Below are 21,850 nucleotides of genomic sequence, written 5' to 3' on the forward strand. Positions count from 1 at the left end.
CAAAGAGAGAGAACTTAGTGCCAGGAGTAAGGTCACAGATCACCAAGCAACACCATTGGGTGTTGGACCCAAACTAGCTCCCCACAGTGGCAGCGGTGTCCAGAACTTTGGTTTCTCCAGTTGTCGGTGTCAGGTTTTTGGACTGAGGGAGTACGCAACTGACCCCCCCCATAACTCCCCACGGCACTCCCCGAACACCATCACCGAGTCCCGTGGTATCCCCTTACCCGTGAAGGGTTCTAACATCCGGCTGCCCCACTCCATCGGGTACTCCCAACTGCAGCGGTGGTACTCTGCATTACCACACACCATGGGTGGCGTCACAAACTCTAAACACTGTCCCTTGTAAATAATCCTCCCTTTATTTGAGTGGCCACACAACCCCCGGGTCCGGGCGCCCCTCGAGCCACCGAGGATCCAAGCAGCCCGGCTGCTGACACGGGGGCGGCACACATTTCTTACAGAATAAGTGGAAACATCAAACTTACAGTCACTGGATAAAGCCCTGGTTTATCACTATAATGAAATCCCCCCATGCTGTTTTGACAGTCAAGGTTTCAGAATGTGTCCCCTCAGTGCTAGTACAGTCTTCATAAAGGTTCCCTTCCCTATAAAGGGAACTTGACAGATCGTTTCCAGTAATCTCCAGGCAGACAGAGTTGATTTCCAAAAAGAACTTTTACCTAATCCATAAATTACATTTTCATTCCCCCATCCCTCAATGACATCTAGGCTACCACTATTCCTGACTCTTGATGCGTACTGTCAGAAAATGGGATCATTTAAATCAAGTTTTTCTTTAGATTACCTTCCTAGCGTCAAATACAAAAATAATCTGATCACCTAACAAATGCATTATATTGGGATTTCTACGGCTCATTTGTCACCTTTGCTGTACAGATTGGGGGAGAAAACATAAGTCGTGGTTATGACTGCTCATATAGTGAGCAGCATGTCAATTCTTTTGTCCGTTTTGGCAGCGTTCTACACCCATTGAAATCAATGAGTTATAGAAAAAAACTGGCAAAATGTTAAGCAGTGCGTTTGCACTGCATTTTTGTTGCGATCCACATGTTTTTTTGACATAAAGGCAGGTATTTCGGTCTCTCTCCCTCTGTTGGTCGGTCTCTCTCTTTATGTCTCCATTTCTCTCTCTCTCCATGTCTGTCTCTCCCTCCCACTCCCTCTCTCATACTCATCGATCCACAATCACCGGCGCGGCACGGCGTTCACAGTGTGGCGGCTTCTCCTCTTTTGAAAATGCCGGCCGCTCATTAATCCATCTCGTATTCCCTGCTTCCCCCGCCCACCAACACCTATGATTGGTTGCAGTGAGACAGCTGTCACTCAGCATGGGGGCGTGTCTGACTGCAACCAATCACAGCCGCCGGTGGGCGTCTCTATCGAGCAGCAAAAAAAAAAAACAAAAAAAAAAAAAACGTGCGGTCCTCTCATTCACCACTTTATTAACCCTTCAAAAACACCTCCAGGTCCGACGCAATCCACGCAAGGTCCCATGACACTTTCAGCTCTGCTACATCGGAAGCTGACAGGAGCGGCAGTAGAACACCGCCTCTCCTGTGAGCTCCATGCAGCAACTGTAGTGAATCGCGCGATCAGCTGTGCTGTCAACTGAGGTGGAGGACTGCAGCTGCGGCCGCGAGTAACCTGAGTGAAAGCACAGCTGATCGCGCGGCTCACTGCAGTCACTCAGGGGATTTGCGATCACAGGCGAGTCCTTAACGTGTGACAGCAAATCAAGCCGCGGCACACGCACAGAGCCGCGTGATCACAATGAAGTCGGGTGAAGTTCATCCGAGTTCATTCTGATTGCACGGCTCTGTCTCGCAGCCAGCCATGCTCTTTTTGACAGTGCGGTCCCATTCGGCTCTACTGCCAGTCTATGGGGATGCTGCAGAGCCGAGTGGGACCGCACTGTCAAAAGAAGGGAATTTTGTTACTTACCGTAAATTCCTTTTCTTCTAGCTCCTATTGGGAGACCCAGACGATTGGGTGTATAGCTACTGCCTCCGGAGGCCACACAAAGCATTACACTAAAAAGTGTAAGGCCCCTCCCCTTCTGGCTATACACCCCCCGTGGGATCACGGGCTGCTCAGTTTTAGTGCTAAAGCAAGAAGGAGGAAAGCCAATAACTGGTTCAAACAAATTCACTCCGAAGTAACATCGGAGAACTGAAAACCGTTCAACATGAACAACATGTGTACCCGAAAACAACCAAAAATCCCGAAGGACAACAGGGCGGGTGCTGGGTCTCCCAATAGGAGCTAGAAGAAAAGGAATTTACGGTAAGTAACAAAATTCCCTTCTTCTTCGGCGCTCCATTGGGAGACCCAGACGATTGGGACGTCCAAAAGCAGTCCCTGGGTGGGTAAAGAAATACCTCATGTTAGAGCTGCAAGGACAGCCCTCCCCTACGGGGAGGCAACTGCCGCCTGCAGGACTCTTCTACCTAGGCTGGCATCCGCCGAAGCATAGGTATGCACCTGATAATGTTTGGTGAAAGTGTGCAGACTCGACCAGGTAGCTGCCTGGCACACCTGTTGAGCCGTAGCCTGGTGTCGTAATGCCCAGGACGCACCCACGGCTCTGGTTGAGTGGGCCTTCAGCCCTGATGGAACCGGAAGCCCAGCAGAACGGTAGGCTTCAAGAATTGGTTCTTTGATCCATCGAGCCAGGGTGGCTTTGGAAGCCTGCGACCCTTTGCGCTTACCAGCGACAAGGACAAAGAGTGCATCCGAGCGGCGCAGGGGCGCCGTGCGGGAAATGTAGATTCTGAGTGCTCTCACCAGATCTAGCAAATGCAAATCCTTTTCATACCGATGAACTGGATGAGGATAAAAGGAAGGTAAGGAAATATCCTGATTAAGATGAAAAGAGGATACCACCTTAGGGAGAAACTCCTGAATGGGGCGCAGCACTACCTTGTCCTGGTGGAACACCAGGAAGGGAGCCTTGGATGACAGCGCTGCTAGCTCAGACACTCTCCGAAGAGACGTGACCGCTACCAGAAAAGCCACTTTCTGTGAGAGCCGTGAAAGTGAAACATCCTTCAGAGGCTCGAAAGGCGTCTTCTGGAGAGCAACTAGTACCCTGTTTAGATCCCATGGATCTAACGGCCGTCTGTACGGAGGGACGATATGACAAACCCCCTGCAGGAACGTGCGCACCTGAGAAAGTCGTGCTAGGCGCTTCTGAAAAAACACGGATAGTGCCGAGACTTGCCCTTTAAGGGAGCCGAGCGACAAGCCCTTTTCCAACCCAGATTGCAGGAAGGAAAGAAAAGTAGGTAACGCGAATGGCCAGGGGGATACTCCTTGTGCAGAGCACCAGGATAAGAAAATCCTCCACGTTCTGTGGTAGATCTTAGCAGAAGTGGGCTTCCTAGCCTGTCTCATGGTGGCAACGACCCCTTGGGATAATCCTGAAGACGCTAGGATCCAGGACTCAATGGCCACACAGTCAGGTTCAGGGCCGCAGAATTCCGATGGAAAAACGGCCCTTGGGACAATAAGTCTGGTCGGTCTGGTAGTGTCCACGGTTGGCCGACCGTGAGATGCCACAGATCCGGGTACCACGACCTCCTCGGCCAGTCTGGAGCGACGAGTATGACGCGGCTGCAATCGGATCTGATCTTGCGTAGCACTCTGGGCAAGAGTGCCAGAGGTGGAAACACATAAGGGAGCCGGAACTGCGACCAATCTTGCACTAAGGCGTCTGCCGCCAGAGCTCTTTGATCGCGAGACCGCGCCATGAAGGCCGGGACCTTGTTGTTGTGCCGGGACGCCATTAGGTCGACGTCCGGCACCCCCCAGCGGCGACAGATTTCCTGAAACACGTCCGGGTGAAGGTACCATTCCCCTGCGTCCATACCCTGGCGACTAAGGAAGTCTGCTTCCCAGTTTTCTACGCCCGGGATGTGAACTGCGGATATGGTGGAGGCCGTGTCTTCCACCCACATCAGAATCCGCCGGACTTCCTGGAAGGCTTGCCGACTGCGTGTCCCTCCTTGGTGGTTGATGTATGCCACCGCTGTGGAGTTGTCCGACTGAATTCGGATCTGCTTCCCTTCCAGCCACTGCCGGAAGGCTAGTAGGGCCAGATACACTGCCCTGATTTCCAGAACATTGATCTGAAGGGTGGACTCCTGCTGAGTCCACGTACCCTGAGCCCTGTGGTGGAGAAAAACTGCTCCCCACCCTGACAGACTCGCGTCTGTCGTGACCACCGCCCAGGATGGGGGTAGGAAGGATCTTCCCTGTGATAATGAGGTGGGAAGAAGTCACCATTGCAGAGAGTCCTTGGCCGTCTGGGAAAGGGAGACTTTCCTGTCCAGGGAAGTTGACTTCCCGTCCCATTGGCGGAGAATGTCCCATTGAAGTGGGCGCAGATGAAACTGCGCAAAAGGGACTGCCTCCATTGCTGCCACCATCTTCCCTAGGAAGTGCATGAGGCGCCTTAAGGGGTGCGACTGACCATGAAGGAGAGACTGCACCCCTGTCTGTAGTGACCGCTGCTTGTCCAGCGGAAGCTTCACTATCGCTGAGAGAGTATGAAACTCCATGCCAAGATACGTTAGTGATTGAGTCGGTGACAGATTTGACTTTGAAAAGTTGATGATCCACCCGAAAGTCTGGAGAGTCTCCAGCGCAACATTCAGGCTGAGTTGGCATGCCTCTTGAGAGGGTGCTTTGACAAGTAGATCGTCCAAGTAAGGGATCACCGAGTGTCCCTGAGAGTGCAAGACTGCTACCACTGCCGCCATGACCTTGGTGAAAACCCGTGGGGCTGTCGCCAGACCAAATGGCAGAGCTACGAACTGAAGATGGTCGTCTCCTATCACGAAACGTAGAAAACGTTGGTGTTCTGTAGCAATCGGCACGTGGAGATAAGCATCTTTGATGTCTATTGATGCAAGGAAATCTCCTTGAGACATTGAGGCAATGACGGAGCGGAGGGATTCCATCCGGAACCGCCTGGCGTTCACATGCTTGTTGAGCAGTTTTAGGTCCAGAACAGGACGGAACGAGCCGTCCTTTTTTGGAACCACAAAGAGATTGGAGTAAAAACCTTGCCCTTGTTCCTGAAGAGGAACAGGGATCACCACTCCTTCTGCTCTTAGAGAGCCCACCGCCTGCAGAAGGGCATCTGCTCGGTCGGGATGTGGGGAAGTTCTGAAGAACCGAGGCGGAGGACGAGAACTGAACTCTATCCTGTACCCGTGAGACAAAATGTCTGTTACCCACCGGTCCTTGACCTGTGGCAGCCAAATGTCGCCAAAGCGGGAGAGCCTGCCACCGACCGAGGATGCGGAGGGAGGAGGCCGAAAGTCATGAGGCAGCCGCCTTGGAAGCGGTTCCTCCGGTTGCTTTCTTGGGGCGTGAGTGAGCCCGCCAGGAATCTGAGCTCCTTTGCTCCTTCTGAGTCCCTTTGGACAAGGAGAATTGGGCCTTGCCCGAGCCTCGAAAGGACCGAAACCTCGAAAGGACCGAAACCTCGACTGCCACCTCCTCTGTTGAGGTTTGCTTGATCTGGGCTGGGGTAAGGAGGAGTCTTTACCCTTGGACTGTTTAATGATTTCCGCCAATTGCTCACCAAACAGTCTGTCTACAGATAATGGCAAGCTGGTTAAACATTTTTTGGAAGCAGAATCCGCTTTCCATTCCTTTAACCACAAGGCTCTGCGCAAAACCACAGAGTTGGCGGACGCCATTGAGGTACGGCTCGTAGAGTCCAGGACAGCGTTGATAGCGTAAGTCGCAAACGCAGACATTTGCGAGGTCAAGGACGCCACGTGCGGCACTGATGGACGTATGACAGAGTCCACCTGCGCCAGACCAGCTGAAATAGCTTGGAGTGCCCACACGGCTGCGAATGCTGGAGCAAACGACGCGCCGATAGCTTCATAGACAGATTTCAACCAAAGGTCCATCTGTCTGTCGTTGGCATCTTTAAGTGAAGCCCCATCCTCCACTGCAACTATGGATCTAGCCGCAAGCCTGGAGATTGAGGGATCCACCTTTGGACACTGGGTCCAGCGTTTGACCACGTCAGGGGGAAAGGGATAACGTGTATCCTTAAGACGTTTGGAGAAACGCTTGTCTGGATAAGCATGGTGTTTCTGGACTGATTCTCTGAAGTCAGCGTGGTCCAGAAAAGTACTCAGTTTACGCTTGGGATACCTGAAATGGAACTTCTCCTGCTGTGCAGCTGCCTCTTCTGCTGAAGGGGCTGGGGGAGAAATATCCAACAGTCTATTGATGGCCGCTATAAGGTCATTTACCATGGCGTCACCATCAGGAGTATCCAGATTGAGAGCGGTCTCAGGATTAGACTCCTGACCACCCTCCTCTGTCTCATCATACAGAGACTCGTCTCGCTGAGACCCTGACCAGCGTGATGACGTGGATGGTCTCTCCCAGCGAGCTCGCTTAGGCTGCCTGGGACTGTCATCCGAGTCAGAGCCTTCAGCCTGAGATGCCTGGGACCCCCTAGAAGTACGGATTAGCTCCAACTGAGGGGGACCGGGGAACATTGACACAGCAGTGTCCATGGTCTGAGTAACTGGCCTGGCCTGCAAGGTCTCTAGGATTTTTGTCATAGTCACAGACATCTTGTCAGCAAAAACTGCAAACTCTGTCCCCGTCACCGGAACAGGGTTCACCGGTGACTCTGCCTGGGCCACTACCACCATAGACTCCGGCTGACGAAGTGGCACAGGGACCGAACATTGCACACAATGGGGGTCATTGGAATCGGTAGATCAGCCCCACAAGCGGCACAAGCAGCGTATACAGCCTTTGTCTTGGCACCCTTGCGTTTTGCGGATGACATGTTGTTGTCTCCTCAGAGCAATATAGGGTATACAGCCAAGAAGCGACCTTACAGTGCAAAATATATATATATATATATGGTACAGAGAAAAAAGTACACCAATATAACACTGTGGCACTAGTGGGGCCAGCACTAATGTGCTGCTTACCGCCCGCTTAACGCGGGTGTGTGGTCGCCCGAATCCCTTGTCTGGGTCTCCCAGAGCCTGTGTCCGTTCCCCAGCCAGACTGCATGCAGGAATGGCTGCCGGCGTCCTGTGGAGAGGGGCGGGCCCTGGGTGTGTTCAGACGAAAAGCGGGAAACTTGCGTCCCACTGTGCCCAGTGAGAGGGCTGGAGTATGTAAATAAGACTCCAGCCCTCGGCGCTGACTATAGAACAGCGTCTCTCCCTTTCCCTGATTGACAGGGTGGGGGCGGGAACGAAGCGGAGCTAGGCCGCAAAAGCCGGGGACTAGATTTATAAGCACCGCCGTCCGGTCGGCGCGAAGTCCCCGGCGCACCACAAGTCTCAGCCGCGCCGCCGCTCCAGGGGCGGCCGGCGCGGCGGTCCCCAACACATAAAGTCCCTCAGAGAAGCTGCAGTGACTGTAACCCCCGCGCGCAGTGCTACTGTCCCCGGCGCACTAGCACACCCAGCAAGTCTGGAGTGTGCGCGGCCTGTCCATACGGGGACACAGAGTACCTGAATGTTGCAGGGCCTTGTCCCTGAACGGTACCCCGCTCCGTATCCAGCAGGTTCCATGGGTCTGTGGATGGAGCCCGGCCTCAGGGCTTGGGGGCCGGTAAGATCCCACTTCCTCAGAGCCCCTCAGGGGGATGGGGAAGGAAAGCAGCATGTGGGCTCCAGCCTCCGTACCCGCAATGGGTACCTCAACCTTAACAAACACCGCCAATAGGAATGGGGTGAGAAGGGAGCATGCTGGGGGCCCTATATGGGCCCTCTTTTCTTCCATCCGATATAGTCAGCAGCTACTGCTGACTAAACAGTGGAGCTATGCGTGGATGTCTGACCTCCTTCGCACAAAGCTTGAAAACTGAGCAGCCCGTGATCCCACGGGGGGTGTATAGCCAGAAGGGGAGGGGCCTTACACTTTTTAGTGTAATGCTTTGTGTGGCCTCCGGAGGCAGTAGCTATACACCCAATCGTCTGGGTCTCCCAATGGAGCGCCGAAGAAATGTGCGTTCTGGATGCTTTTCCCACTCTGTCTATGGCAGAGCAAGCATCCAGAATGCATGAATTCTCCAGGAATGTGCGCACGTTGCGTTCTGCCAAATCAGTCTCAGAACGCAGCTTTTTCGGCTGCGTTCTGAGACGCATATGCAGTGACTTACACGCTGCAGAATACAACGCAACGTCCACACATAGCCTTACTGTATTGCCCTGTAAGCAACATAGCTGGTCAGGAGAACTATACTACATTGCTAATTGGAGGTATTTGCTAGTGTCAGCCTCCTAGTGACAGCAGCATACACCCCCTGTCCTGTGTCCCCCAATGAAAAGAAAGAGAAATTACTGACCACTCACTAACCATGCAGTATGGACCACCCTCAACGCTAATGAAATACAGACCACCCACTTAACGCTAACATAGTACTGGCCACTCTGTCAACACTAATCATACTTACAATGAAACAAACAATAGGAAAAGAAAAGATGAGCAGTAATGATGCTGTAAAAATAGATGTCTTTTTTCTTGGATAATGGATGCCTTCTGCACGTGGTAAAGATTTCATACCTTGTGTTGTTTCCGCAATGCTGTTCAGCATGGCACACATCATATCTCCTCCTAAATGGTGAGGGTTAAGGACATGAGCAGGCCGCTGGGTTTTATTGAACTGGTTTTCTAACTCCAGAAATCCTTTATCACCTGATAGAATAGTGAAAGGGATTTGCTTGGATAGTTTTTCATCCAGTCGACCTGCCTAGAATCAAACATAAATACAAGTATTTCCACAATTCTCTCACAGTGTCATGTGTGATGCCTATTACATATCCTCTAGAATAAAAATGGTATATTTATAAAACCCGTACGGTAGAAATGAAATATTTTATTTAGAAGTATTTTTCATTCTCATATTCATATATACAATCATGAGAATAAGTACATCCTTGTTGAATCCTATGGTTTCACGTATCAGGACACAATAAGAAGCCTTTAGCTTATGAGCTTGTAGCTCTTTGGGATTTTGCAATTTCTCTGAGCATTCCTAGGTCTGACGTTTGGATGACTGCTGGGACATTGAAAACAAAAAAATTGCAATTAACCAGCTTACCAGGAATCAGTTTGTGAATAATCTTTCTCACTTTAGAATTGTAGACTCCAAATCGTTCGGAAATGGCCTTTTAACCCTTTCTGGTTAAAAGGGTTTCCTTCGCTAAATTCATTGCCTATAACCTTCCTTCTTGAAATTGTGTAAGCAAACGCATGAATGCTCTAGACTAGCAAACAGCCAAATCGTCTGCTTTAAGGAATTGGACACACTTAGGGTCCCGTTACACATAGCGACGCACCAGCGATCTGATCTGGCAGGGATCGCTGGGACGTCGCTACATGGTCGCTGGTGAGCTGTCAATCAGGCAGATCGCCACAGCGATCAGAGATGAGCCACCAGCGACCCATGTAACGACGGCTCCCTGCTGGCTACCGAAGGAATCTCCAGTAATGCCGCTTTGCACTCCGGAGCACTCAGTTGCAGCCTAGTCTGATCTCAGAGTTTGCAGGACTGCACCGCAAGCGCCGAGTGATTGATTCCCCGGCGATTGCGGTTCAGTTCATAACAGCTGCGGACAGGCTAGACTGCAATCCGGAGTTCAGGTGAAAGCACCGGAGATCAGCCCGGCATGTATTTAGCTGTCATGAACTGAACCGCAATCGCCAGGGAATCAATCACTCGGCGCTCGCGGTGCAGTCTAGGCTGCACTCTGGAGCTCAGGTGAGAGCTCCGGAGTGCAATGCAGGTAACTGAATCCAGGCCTGGCATTACTGGAGATTCCTCCAGTAGCCGGTCCAACGCTGGGCGCTCATCGGTCTTCCGCCGTCAAGCACGCCGATGCATGCTGCACAGCGGGAGACCAACGAGCAAAAAATGGTTCTGATCGTTTTGTCACAATCAGCGACCTCACAGCAGGGGCCCACTCCCTGCTGCTTTTCACACACAGCGAAATCGCTAGCTAGGTCGCCGATACGTCACAAAACCTGTGACGATTCAGCGATCTCTCTAGCGATCTCGCTGTGTGAGACGGGGGCTTAAGTGATGAAGAATTAAACAAAGGCAGATGATTGACAGCACCTGGCTCCAGATTACACTCTTCATTTCTATTCAAGCATCACAGGTGTACTTAATTTTTTTTCAAACACCGCCTCTGCATTTTACCCTAGATTTTATTAAAACAATCATGTGTTGTTATATTTATCTAATTTAGGACCTTTAAAATCCAGGTGCTTATAAAGTCCTGACAAGTAAAACAATAGGATTCAAATAGGGTGTGCTTAATTCCCCCCCCCCCCACCCCCCAACACACAAACAAAAATGTGGAACTTACATGCATGCAAATAGCGAAGTCAGCTGCGTTTTTCATTCTGCTGCAGTGAGGATGAAGAAAAAAGCAGCCAGTGTTTGACAGATGCTTATAAATAGCACAGGTCACAGGGGGCTTCCAAGTACTTGTTCCACCTTCAAAACAAATGGAAGAAGTTAATATAGTTACATGGATCCATTTTAACCCCTTAACGACCGCGGGCAGTAATCTTACGTCCTAGCGGTCATAGTGCTACTGCCCACGGTGTGCTGCAAGCAGCTTACAGTGATCGGCGTACATATCAGCTGATTTTTACAGCTGACGTGTGCCTGCTAGGCACAAGCGGAATAGTTAACTGCCAGTGCCTTTTAACCCCTTAAATGGCACTGTCAATATGTGAAAGCGCCATTATAATGGGGACAACGGCAAACATTTACTCACGGACGATACCGAAAGTCACGTGATGTGATCACGTGTCTTCCGGTGGTTGCCATGGTAGCATAGAGTCATGTGATGACTTATGTAGCTCACATGACTCACTTCCTGCCTCACACAGCCGAGAGCTGGATGAGACACGAAATGAGCATATCTAGTGTTCACAGGTGTGTAGCTGTGATCAGCAGATATGGCAGAGCAATTAGACAGCTGATCCATATAGTCCCCTAGGGACCTAGTAAAATAAAAAATAAAAAAAAGTTGAACGTTTTAAAAAATTTTTTAAAAAAAAATAAAACCTAAAAGTTCAAATCACCCCCTTTCGCTCCATTGAAAATTATAGTGTTAAAAAAAAATATAAAAATACACACATTTGGTATCGCCGCATTCAGAAATACCCGATCTATCTAAATATAAAATAAATTAATCTGATCGGTAAACGGCATAGCGGCAAAAAAATTCCAAACGCCAACGTTTTTTGGTTGCCACACATTTTGCACTAAATGCAATAAAAGGTGATCAAAATGTAACATCTGCGCAAAAGTGGTACCACTAAAAACGTCAGCCTGAGATGCAAAAAAGAAGCTGTCACTGAGCCAGAGATCCCGAAAATTGAGAATGCTACGGGTCACGGAATATGGCGTAAAACGTACGCCACTTTTTTCGGACAAACTTTTGACTGATTTTTTTTAACCCCTTAGACAAGAGTAAACCTATTCATGTTTGGTGTTTACGAACTCGCACCAACCTCAGGCATCACATCCACACATCAGTTTTACCATATAGTGAACACAGTGAATAAAATTTCTAAAAACATAATAGTGCTATTGCACTTTTTTTTGCAATTTTTACACATTTGGAATTTTTTTGTTGTTTTCCAGAACACTATATGGTAAAACTCATGGTTTAATTTAAAAGTACAGCTTGTTCCGCAAACAATGAGCCCTCACATGACCATATTGACTGAAAAATAAAAAGAAACAGGTACGCCTCTCGGAAGAATGTCGAAAAAAAACCCGGAAAGCGCAAAATCGTCCGGTCGTGAAGGGGTTAAAACTAGATCATGACCAAGTACATCTTCATTTTTTTTCCCATATTTAAGGTTTTTAGAACAATTTTTTTTCCCTCTTCTGGTCCTTCAAATGGGTCAAAATTTTTATTTCATTTTTATCTTCACATTTTTTTTGGATAAAGAAAGAGAGAATTTTGTTTACTTACCGTAAATTCTTTTTCTTATAGTTCCGTATTGGGAGGCCCAGACATTGTGTGTCCTCCGGAGGCAGAAGCTATACACCCAAAGTACTACACTAAAAAGTGTAGCTCCTCCCTCTGAGCCTATACACCCCCTGGAGAACCAGATCTAGCCAGTTTAGTGCAAAAGCTGAAGGAGAATAGCCACCCACAAGTAAAAAAAAGAGCAAGAACCGGAACAACCGGAGACTCTGTCCACAACAACAGCCGGTGATAACACGCGGAACAAGAAACTGCCAACAGGCAACAGGGAGGGTGCTGGGTCTCCCAATACGGAATTATAAGAAAAAGAATTTACGGTAAGTAAACAAAATTCTCTTTTTCTTTATCGTTCCTATGGGAGACCCAGACATTGGGACGTCTCAAAGCAGTCCATGGGTGGGAATAAACAGAAAAACTGAGAAGTAGGCAGAGCCTAACTTCACAAATGGGCGACAGCCGCCTGAAGGATGCGTCTGCCCAAGCTCGCATCTGCCGAAGCATGAGCATGCACTTGGTAGTGCTTTGAAACGGTATGCAGGCTAGTCCAAGTGGCAGCCTGGCAGACTTGCTGAGCCGTAGCCTGGTGCCTGAAAGCCCAAGAGGCACCGACAGCTCTGGTCGAATGTGCCTTGATCCCCGGCGGGGGAGGCACCTGAGAACACTGGTAGGCATCCGAAATGGTCGACCTAATCCAACGGACTAAGGTCGGCTTAGAAGCCGAGAGGCCCTTACGCCGACCTGTGGTTAGCACAAAAAGAGAGGTGCACCGCCTAAGAGCAGCGGTGCGAGACACATAGATCCGGAGCGCCCGCACCAGATCCAGAGTATGCAACGCTTTTTCAAAGCGATGAACAGGAGCCGGACAAACGGAAGGCAGGGTAATGTCCTGGTTAAGGTGGAAAGGAGAAACTACCTTAGGGAGAAAGTCCGGAGTCGGACGGAGAACCACCTTGTCTTGATGAAAAACCAAAAAAAGGTGACTCCGAAGAGAGCGCAGCCAAATCAGAGACTCTCCTGAGGGAAGTTATGGCCACTAGAAAGGCCACTTTCTGTGAAAGACGAAACAAAGAAACCTCCCTAAGAGGTTCAAAGGGGGGTTTCTGCAAGGCCGTGAGGACCAAATTGAGGTCCCAGGGATCCAAGGGCCGCCGGTAAGGCGGAATGATGTGAGACGCGCCCTGCATGAAGGTGCGGACCTGAGCCAGCCGGGCGATACGCCGCTGGAACAGCACTGACAGAGCCGAGACTTGTCCCTTGAGAGAATTGAGGGACAGTCCTAGCTGCAGACCGGACTGTAGAAAGGACAGAAGGGTCGCCAAGGAAAAAGGCCAAGGAGCATGGCCGGAAGAGCGACACCAGGACAGGAAAATTTTCCAAGTCCGGTGATAGATTTTGGCCGAGGAAGACTTCCGGGCCCGAGTCATAGTGGAGATGACTTCAGGAGGAATACCAGAAGCCGTCAAGATCCAGGACTCAAGAGCCACGCCGTCAATCTGAGAGCCGCAGAATTCTGGCGGAAAAACGGACCTTGTGAGAGAAGGTCTGGACGGTCCGGAAGATGCCACGGCACCTCTATGGACAGATGGAGCAGGTCTGGGTACCAAGCTCGCCTGGGCCAGTCCGGAGCAATGAGGATGACCAGACGGCCCTCCATTCTGATCTTGCGCAGGACTCTGGGCAAGAGAGCTAGAGGGGGAAACACGTAGGACAGACGAAACTGGGACCAGTCTTGAACCAGAGCGTCCGCTGCGAAGGCCTGAGGATCGTGGGAGCGAGCCACGTAAATCGGAACCTTGTTGTTGCGACGAGATGCCATTAGGTCCACGTCCGGAGTGCCCCACTTGCGGCAGATTGACCGAAACACTGCCGGATGCAGGGACCACTCGCCACTGTCCACGGTTTGACGGCTGAGATAATCTGCCTCCCAGTTTTCCACGCCTGGAATGTGGACTGCGGATATGGTGGACTTGGAGTCCTCCGTCCATTGAAGGATACGTTGTACCTCCAACATTGCCAGGCGGCTGCGTGTCCCGCCTTGGTGATTGATGTAGGCAACCGCTGTCGCGTTGTCTAACTGGACTCGGATGTGCTTGCCCGCCAATAGGTGGTGAAAAGCTAGGAGAGCCAGGAGCACGGCTCTGGTTTCCAGCACATTGATCGAGAGGGCTGACTCGGACGGAGTCCAAGTGCCCTGTGCTCGGTGGTGGAGACATACCGCTCCCCAGCCGGATAGACTGGCATCCGTGGTGAGAATCACCCAGGACGGAGCCAGGAAGGAGCGTCCCTGAGACAGAGAGAGGGGCTGAAGCCACCACTGAAGAGAGCTCCTGGTCTGTGGCGACAGAGCCACTAACCTGTGCAAGGAAGAAGGCCGCTTGTCCTAACAGCGGAGAATGTCCAGCTGCAGAGGACGCAGATGGAACTGGGCAAAAGGGAACAGCCTCCATTGACGCCACCATCTGACCCAGCACCTGCATCAGGTGCCTGATGGAATAACGGCGGGGCCTCAGCAGAGAGCGCACCGCCAGTTGGAGGGACTGCTGTTTGATCAAGGGCAACTTCACAAGTGCCGGCAGAGTCTCGAACTGCATCCCTAGGTACGTGAGCCTCTGGGTCGGAGTCAGAGTGGATTTGGGCAGATTGACCAGCCACCCGAATTGGGCTAGAGTGGCGAGAGTGAGCGAGACACTCCGCTGACAGTCTGCGCTGGATGAAGCCTTGACTAGAAGGTCGCCCAGGTAAGGAATCACTGCCAACCCCTGGAGGTGCAGAACCGCAATCACTGCTGCCATGACCTTGGTGAATACCCGAGGGGCCGTGGCTAACCCGAAGGGGAGAGCCACGAATTGGAAATGTTCCTCTCCGATTGCAAAACGTAGCCAACGCTGGTGAGAAACTGCAATTGGCACATGCAGATAGGCATCTCTGATGTCGATGGATGCCAGGAAATCCCCTTGGGTCATTGAGGCAATGACTGACCGCAGAGATTCCATGCGAAAATGCTGCACCTGAACATGCTTGTTGAGAAGCTTGAGATCCAGGATGGGCCGGAAGGAACCGTCCTTTTTGGGGACTAGGAAGAGATTTGAGTAGAAACCTCTGAACCGTTCCCGGGCGGGAACCGGTACAATTACTCCGTTGGCCTGCAAGGATGCCACGGCCTGAGAGAAGGCGGCGGCCTTGGAACAGGGGGGAGTTGACAGAAAAAATCTGTTTGGCGGGCTGGAAGAGAATTCTATCCTGTAGCCGTGGGAGATGACATCCTGCACCCACTGATCGGAGACGTGTTGAAACCACGCGTCGCCAAAGTGGGAGAGCCTGCCACCGACTAAGGACGTTGCTGGCGCGGACAGATAGTCAAGAGGAGGCTGCCTTAGTGGCAGCAGCTCCTGCGGTCTTCTGTGGACGCGCCTTTGTGCGCCAGTTGGATTTTTGGTCCTTAGCTGAGTTAGTGGACGAGGCCGAGGGCTTAGAGGACGACCAGTTGGAGGAACGAAAGGAACGAAACCTCGACTGGTTCCTACCCTGGACAGGTTTCCTGGTTTTGGTTTGTGGCATGGAAGTACTCTTCCTGCCAGTAGCTTTCTTAATAATTTCATCCAGTTGTTCACCGAATAGCCTGGACCCAGCAAAAGGGAGCCCAGCAAGGTACTTCTTTGAAGAAGCATCTGCCTTCCACTCTCGAAGCCACAAGATCCTGCGGATAGCGAGGGAATTAGCTGAAGCCACCGCAGTGCGGTGAGAAGCTTCCAGCATGGCAGACATGGCATAGGATGAAAAAGCGGAAGCTTGGGAAGTTAAGGCAACCATTTCGGGCATAGACTCCCTGGCGAGGGAATGCATCTCCTCTAGAGAAGCAGAGATGGCTTTGAGAGCCCACACTGCTGCAAAAGATGGGGAGAACGAGGCCCCTGCCGCCTCATATACAGATTTGGCCAGAAGGTCAACCTAGCGGTCAGTGGAATCCTTAAGAGAGGTGCCATCAGCCACTGATACAACGGTCCGGGCTGAGAGTCTAGACACCGGGGGGGTCTACCTTTGGTGAATGAGCCCACTCCTTGACCACCTCAGGTGGAAAGGGAAAACGGTCATCAGAACCACGCTTTGGGAAGCGTTTGTCAGGACAGGCCCTAGGCTTGGTCACAGCGGCCTGAAAACTGGAGTGGTTAAAGAACACACTCTTTGTCCTCTTAGGCGAGGTAAACTGGTGCTTTTCTGCCAGAGAGGGCTGCTCCTCTGATACTGGCGGATTGAGGTCCAGTACAGAATTAATGGACGCAATCAAATCACTAACATCTGAGTCACTTTCGGACAGATCAATGGGGCACATGGAGGTAGCCTCCGAACCCCCTGTAATGGCATCCTCCCCGTCCTGCGAGTCAGCTTCTGAAACAGAGCCGCGGGACGAGGAAGGGGAGGGAGCCCTACGTCTCCTCTTAGGAGGACGGGGTCTGGGACCAGATGAAGAATCCTCTGTGAGCTCCGCTGAGAGAGCCCTAGCAGCAGAGGCACCCTGTGAAGGGTGCTGATGCATGTTCAGCAAAGTCCTGGACAGCTGTCCCATGGAGTCGGCAAAAGACTGGGAGATTGACCTAGATAAGGATTCTACCCAAGCCGGGGGTTCAGCCACAGGAGCCGGAGCAGCCGGAGAGACCCCTGGGGGTGCGATTCCAGGCTGAGGCATCGTCAGGTTAGAGCAGGCATCACAATGTGGATATGTGCTCAGTTCAGGCAGCACGAGCTTACATGCAGTGCATACTGAATATAGCTTTGGAGCCTTGCTCCTCGTGTGAGACATGCTGCTGGAGTGGGAACTCTGCCAGAGAATGACCCCCAGAGAGTATATACAGAAGGTCCACAACCAGAGGTTGTGGCTTACCAGACCGCTGGAGCGGTGTTGTGTGCCCTCCAGATCCCAAAGTCCGGACCCCCAAGCACCTCAGCAGGGATGCTGCAGCCAGTGCTGATCGCAGAGAAAACGCTGATAAAATGGCACCGGAGCGAGGAGAGGGGGTGGGACCTACTCTGAGAGCGGGATCTGGAGGGCCAAAGAGACTTACAGGGGAGGAGACATGTACCCAGTGAGGAGTGTCCCTCCCCTGTGCAGAACGGCCGCTGGGCGGAGCCGCACTGTCCCTCTGCATGAATGACATGCGAGGGCAATGAAACCGAAAGTAGGCCTCCGGCGAAGCCGGTGCCTAAATTTGAGCGATGCGGCAGGCGCGCAGGCACCATCGGCGCGGTTCTCAGGCGACAGCCAGAGAACCAGTCGGAAATGTCAGAAAACTCACTCAGCACACTCTCCCACCATAATAAAGTACAGGGACCCCCAGAATATAAATGTCTCAGGTACTTAGCTTGCTGAGACGCAGGGTTCCAAGTCCCTGGGGATGAGTGCTCCATCCAGCAGGATTCTGAAGGGCTGCGGATGGAGACCGGTCTCCTGCCAAGCATGGAGAACCGTGCTGGCTCCCACTTCAAGCCAGAGCCCGAGGGATGGTGAAGGAGCGCGGCATGTAAGGCTCCAGCCTTGGAATCAACCTTAACAGCACCGCCGACACAGTGGGGTGAGAAGGGACATGCTGGGGGTCCAGGCTTGGACCCGCATTTCTTCAAACTCTTTCCAAAAATCAAAAATCAGATGAGAGTGCATGTGTGGATGTATGCCTCCTGAACACAAAGCAATGAACTGGCTAGATCTGGTTCTCCAGGGGGTGTATAGGCTCAGAGGGAGGAGCTACACTTTTTAGTGTAGTACTTTGTGTGTCCTCCGGAGGCAGAAGCTATACACCCAATGTCTGGGTCTCCCATAGGAACGATAAAGAAATAGATTTTTAAAGTGTGCTCTCTTTGCTATTACAATTATTAGCTAGAGGAGAGGTCTTGTTTTTCGGCAGAGAAACCACAAACAGCTATTCAGACTGGTGATGGCTTTTTATTTTTAAATTCCGTTTTTTTATTTTGTCTTTGTTTTATATAGGTCATAAGATACACTGTATTTTAATTGCCAATATCCTCTGTAACTGGGGCTGGAAGATTAACCACAGTTACAGTGTAAATTCCTCATGCCGGCAGTGTAGTAGTTCTATGCAAAGGTATTTTATGAATATATTTTATTATTTCTGTAAGAAGGTGCTTAAAAATACAAAATATCTACAGTCTAATCATGTATTTCTCAAAAAAGATCCAAAACACAATTCTGGTACTTTTTGGGTGCTTTGATTCCGCTTATTGAAGTTTCTTAGTGGCAATTTGAATTTTTGGTAAAAAGAACTGCATAACAAGCTCATGGAATCCAGGTTATGTATGCCTGGTGTAAGAAGGTGACTGGCTACATTATAAATGTACCACAAAAGTGGTGTGAACCTGGAGTTTCGTTTTGGCAATTGTAGTGCCACATGTTTTTACAAAGTGTTCATAGTGCCTAGGTTGACGGATGGCTGGAGAGATGGGTGGGAATGGCCATCCACATACCCCACCTATGCGTGTCTGACTTGTTTAATTAGGTTGTATGGCACATGGCATAGAGAGAGGCACTGTGTGTTGAAGCCTTGCATGAGAAGCAGCCTCTGAGAAGTAAAGAGGTTGCTAATCTCAGAGGTTGGAGCCTCTGGAAGGAATCCAGCTGCAGGAAGTGTGAGTTGGCTTCAACTAGCTGGTGGTGAGTGAGCGGAGGCTGTGGGAGCTCCACTCGGATACTGAAGGTACCGCGACTCAAACGGACTAGAATTTTGAATATCTGAAGAGGAAAGAGGCTGCTGCACCCAGAAAAAAGGCATAAAAACGTCTCTGTGTGTATGAATAGTTATCAGTGGCATACGTCTGTGGAGAAGCGTATCCAGACCTATGCGGGGCGTACTGAGACTGTTCCGGACTAGAAATCCATGTGTGATGTGCAGTTTATGCTGACTTGAATAAACCGAAAGGACTTTTAAATGAACTGTGTTGCTGTGCTACCTCGCATCGCGGCAAAAGTGAGTACCCCCATTGAACAGTGTATGAAACCTGACTCTGGAATAAAAATGCACCTTTGCTAGATTGTTAAAGGGAACCTGTCATCAGAAATTTAGCTATAAAGCTAAAAGTTCCCCCCTCTGCAGCTCCTGGGCTGCATTCTAGGAAGCTTCCTATAGATTTTGTGTCACCTTTTATCCCAAAATAAACACTTTATAAACTGGTACCTTTTCGTATGTAAATTTCTTAATTTTCCATGTGGGCGGGCTGTCTGATGTACGTTGCTGTTCCTCCATCATATTTATGCCGTCCCCGAACGCTGAATTTGAAAGTTCAGGACACCGCCCCTGGGTGCCCGTGGTCCAGCGCATGCGCTGTTCCACTGTAGCGGTGCCGTGCACTGTGTGCACGTGCGACCGCTGTGACGCTTTGCGCGGGCACGAGGTTATGGGCGGCGCTGTTAGTGTCATCAGTAAGTGCCGCCCATAACCTCGTGACCGCACTTTCCCCTATTCCTCCAGCGTTATGCGCAAGCGCTGGAGGAATGATGCCCGGACGTCCCCTCCTTCCCATCATGCTCAGCACGAGGTCACGAGGTTATGGGCGGCACTTACTGATGACACTAACAGCGCCGCCCATAACCTCGTGACCGCGCAAAGCATCACAGCGGTCGCACGTGCACACAGTGCACGGCACCGCTACAGTGGAACAGCGCATGCGCTGGACCACGGGCACCCAGGGGCGGTGTCCTGAACTTTCAAATTCAGCGTTCGGGGGCGGCATAAATATGATGGAGGAACAGCAACGTACATCAGGCAGCCCGCCCACATGGAAAATTAAGAAATTTACATACGAAAAGGTACCAGTTTATAAAGTGTTTATTTTGGGATAAAAGGTGACACAAAATCTATAGGAAGCTTCCTAGAATGCAGCCCAGGAGCTGCAGAGGGGGGAACTTTTAGCTTTATAGCTAAATTTCTGATGACAGGTTCCCTTTAATTTAAGGCCGACAAACACCAATTCTTTCAACTGACAATTCTCTCTCCCATATAATCTACATGCGCACGGAGTCTGGTTGAGTGTGCATGTGCTCTCAGTAGGAAGAGAGGTGTAAAAAATGGCCAGACTCCTCTTCTTAAGCACAAAGCGATAACCTAGTTAAAGTCCAAAATGTCTAATCCTCATAGCTTTGCCATTGAAGGATTCAGAGGCCCCCATTTCCAATAACTAATACTGGTATTGGCAGGTTTAGCTGCCTAAATCTAAACTGAATACCCAGCTTAAAGAAGAGCTCTCAACAATTTTTTTCCACTAAACCCTCCTAATAATGTGTGAGATGTCGTGTATATGCGTTAAAATACTTACAAATGTCAGTCTTCGTCAGTTTTCAGCATTGTTCTGGTCCTTTTTAGGGTCACTTGACATGAACACAGACTAGCCGGCTCATCCAGGGGTTTGTGTGTGGAGCAGAAGTCACCTAATTCAAGTCTATGGAGACTCGTTTTGGTTCTCAGACTTGCATTGAAGAATAAACACCACGGTACACAATATAAGCCCGTACAGATAGAGAGCGATCACAAGGGGACCGGAACAGTGCTAGAAACTAGGGAAGATTGCCATTAGTAAGAATTTTATTACACTATCACTATATGAAATACATAATTAGGTTTAGTGGAAAAAATATTGCTGAGACTTGAAGTTACTAGCTTACAAATGTGCAAAAGGTTTATTAAAGGCAGGGTATATGCTTTCTAACGATTTAAGTATACAGAATCTCTTTATATAACAGTATGGATGGAAAGATTTACCTTGAAATCCCCAGACAAACGTTCCTTGGTTTAATTGTTGTGGCAGATGAGTAAAAAATTGTGCCCAGTTGTCCAAGTCAACAAACACTATGTGCGTCATTGTTTGCAGAAATTCCAAATCTGGTAATTGATCTTCCTCAATATCTAGTTAAGGATAGAGCATCTGTATATAAAAAACTACGCCTTTAACATGTCAAAGCTTATTTTCACATACTGTACTTAAGCGTTTGAATTGTGTTCCAAAAAATGCTGCTTTAAAAAGGACCCTTTAGCAGCTTGAGCGTTAAACCGGTCACATCATGCAATAAAGGCTGCAGTGTCTAGGGTTTTTTTTTTTATAATTTCTTATCTTTTGTTTTGGAGATATTAACAATATAATACATGTAATGATGCACAGCTCCGCTTTTCCTACCAATTTGATATATTTCACTATAGTGTGTGTGTAGGAAGGGAGAGAAGGGAGGAGAGCAGAATTGTGTGTCATTACATACACATATTTGCATCTATTGCAAGCATTGGAACGGTTAGTACAGATCTTCAGTGCAAAACTCTAGCCTAGCTCTCTGCATAGACTACAGAGTGGGAGGAGGGGTAAAGCCAACAGTGCTGTGAGATGAAAGCTGCACATACACCACTGTCATGCCCCGTCCTGTGCCTTCTCCAAGCGCTGCGGTTGCGGTCCCCACTGGCCATGGAGACCGGGGGCATTCCTGCAGCGTCGCCGGGGGTGGAACAGCTCCTGACCATCCTGTACTTACCGTTTCCAGCGAGCTTCCATAGGGTGCTCCCTGCTCTCCGGTACTTGTAGTAACATAGCAGAGTTTTGCATACACTAGGGATCATGTGATCTCTGACTCGTCCCCTCCCTGTGACATCGCAGGTCCTGTTAGTGCAGAGCTGTCCTGAGTGCATTTCCCTCCTAGCCTATTGCTGAGCAGCTCTGTGTATATAAAGCATCCTCCCCTTATGGGAGGTGCTTGGGCAACTTTTCCTATCCTTAGGTATGTTGTCAGTATAGGGGTCGTGCTGCAAACCTCTTCCTAATGT

The 21,850-nt window shown here is 50.1% G+C and overlaps 1 protein-coding gene across 1 annotated transcript in view; it reads right to left on the minus strand.

The window, feature by feature from the left end:
- Positions 1–21,850, minus strand: part of ZNF451 (zinc finger protein 451) — a 76,431-nt gene that overhangs the window by 5,305 nt on the left and 49,276 nt on the right. Inside the window, exons 12-14 of the mRNA XM_075340269.1 lie at positions 20,804–20,947; positions 10,398–10,528; positions 8,590–8,776 (exon numbers count right to left, since the gene is read on the minus strand). Coding sequence (XP_075196384.1) covers positions 8,590–8,776; positions 10,398–10,528; positions 20,804–20,947 — 462 coding nt within the window. The remainder of the gene's footprint in view (positions 1–8,589; positions 8,777–10,397; positions 10,529–20,803; positions 20,948–21,850) is intronic.

The sequence above is a fragment of the Anomaloglossus baeobatrachus genome, chromosome 3 (assembly GCF_048569485.1).
Source record: "Anomaloglossus baeobatrachus isolate aAnoBae1 chromosome 3, aAnoBae1.hap1, whole genome shotgun sequence".
Taxonomy (NCBI): Eukaryota; Metazoa; Chordata; class Amphibia; order Anura; family Aromobatidae; genus Anomaloglossus; species Anomaloglossus baeobatrachus.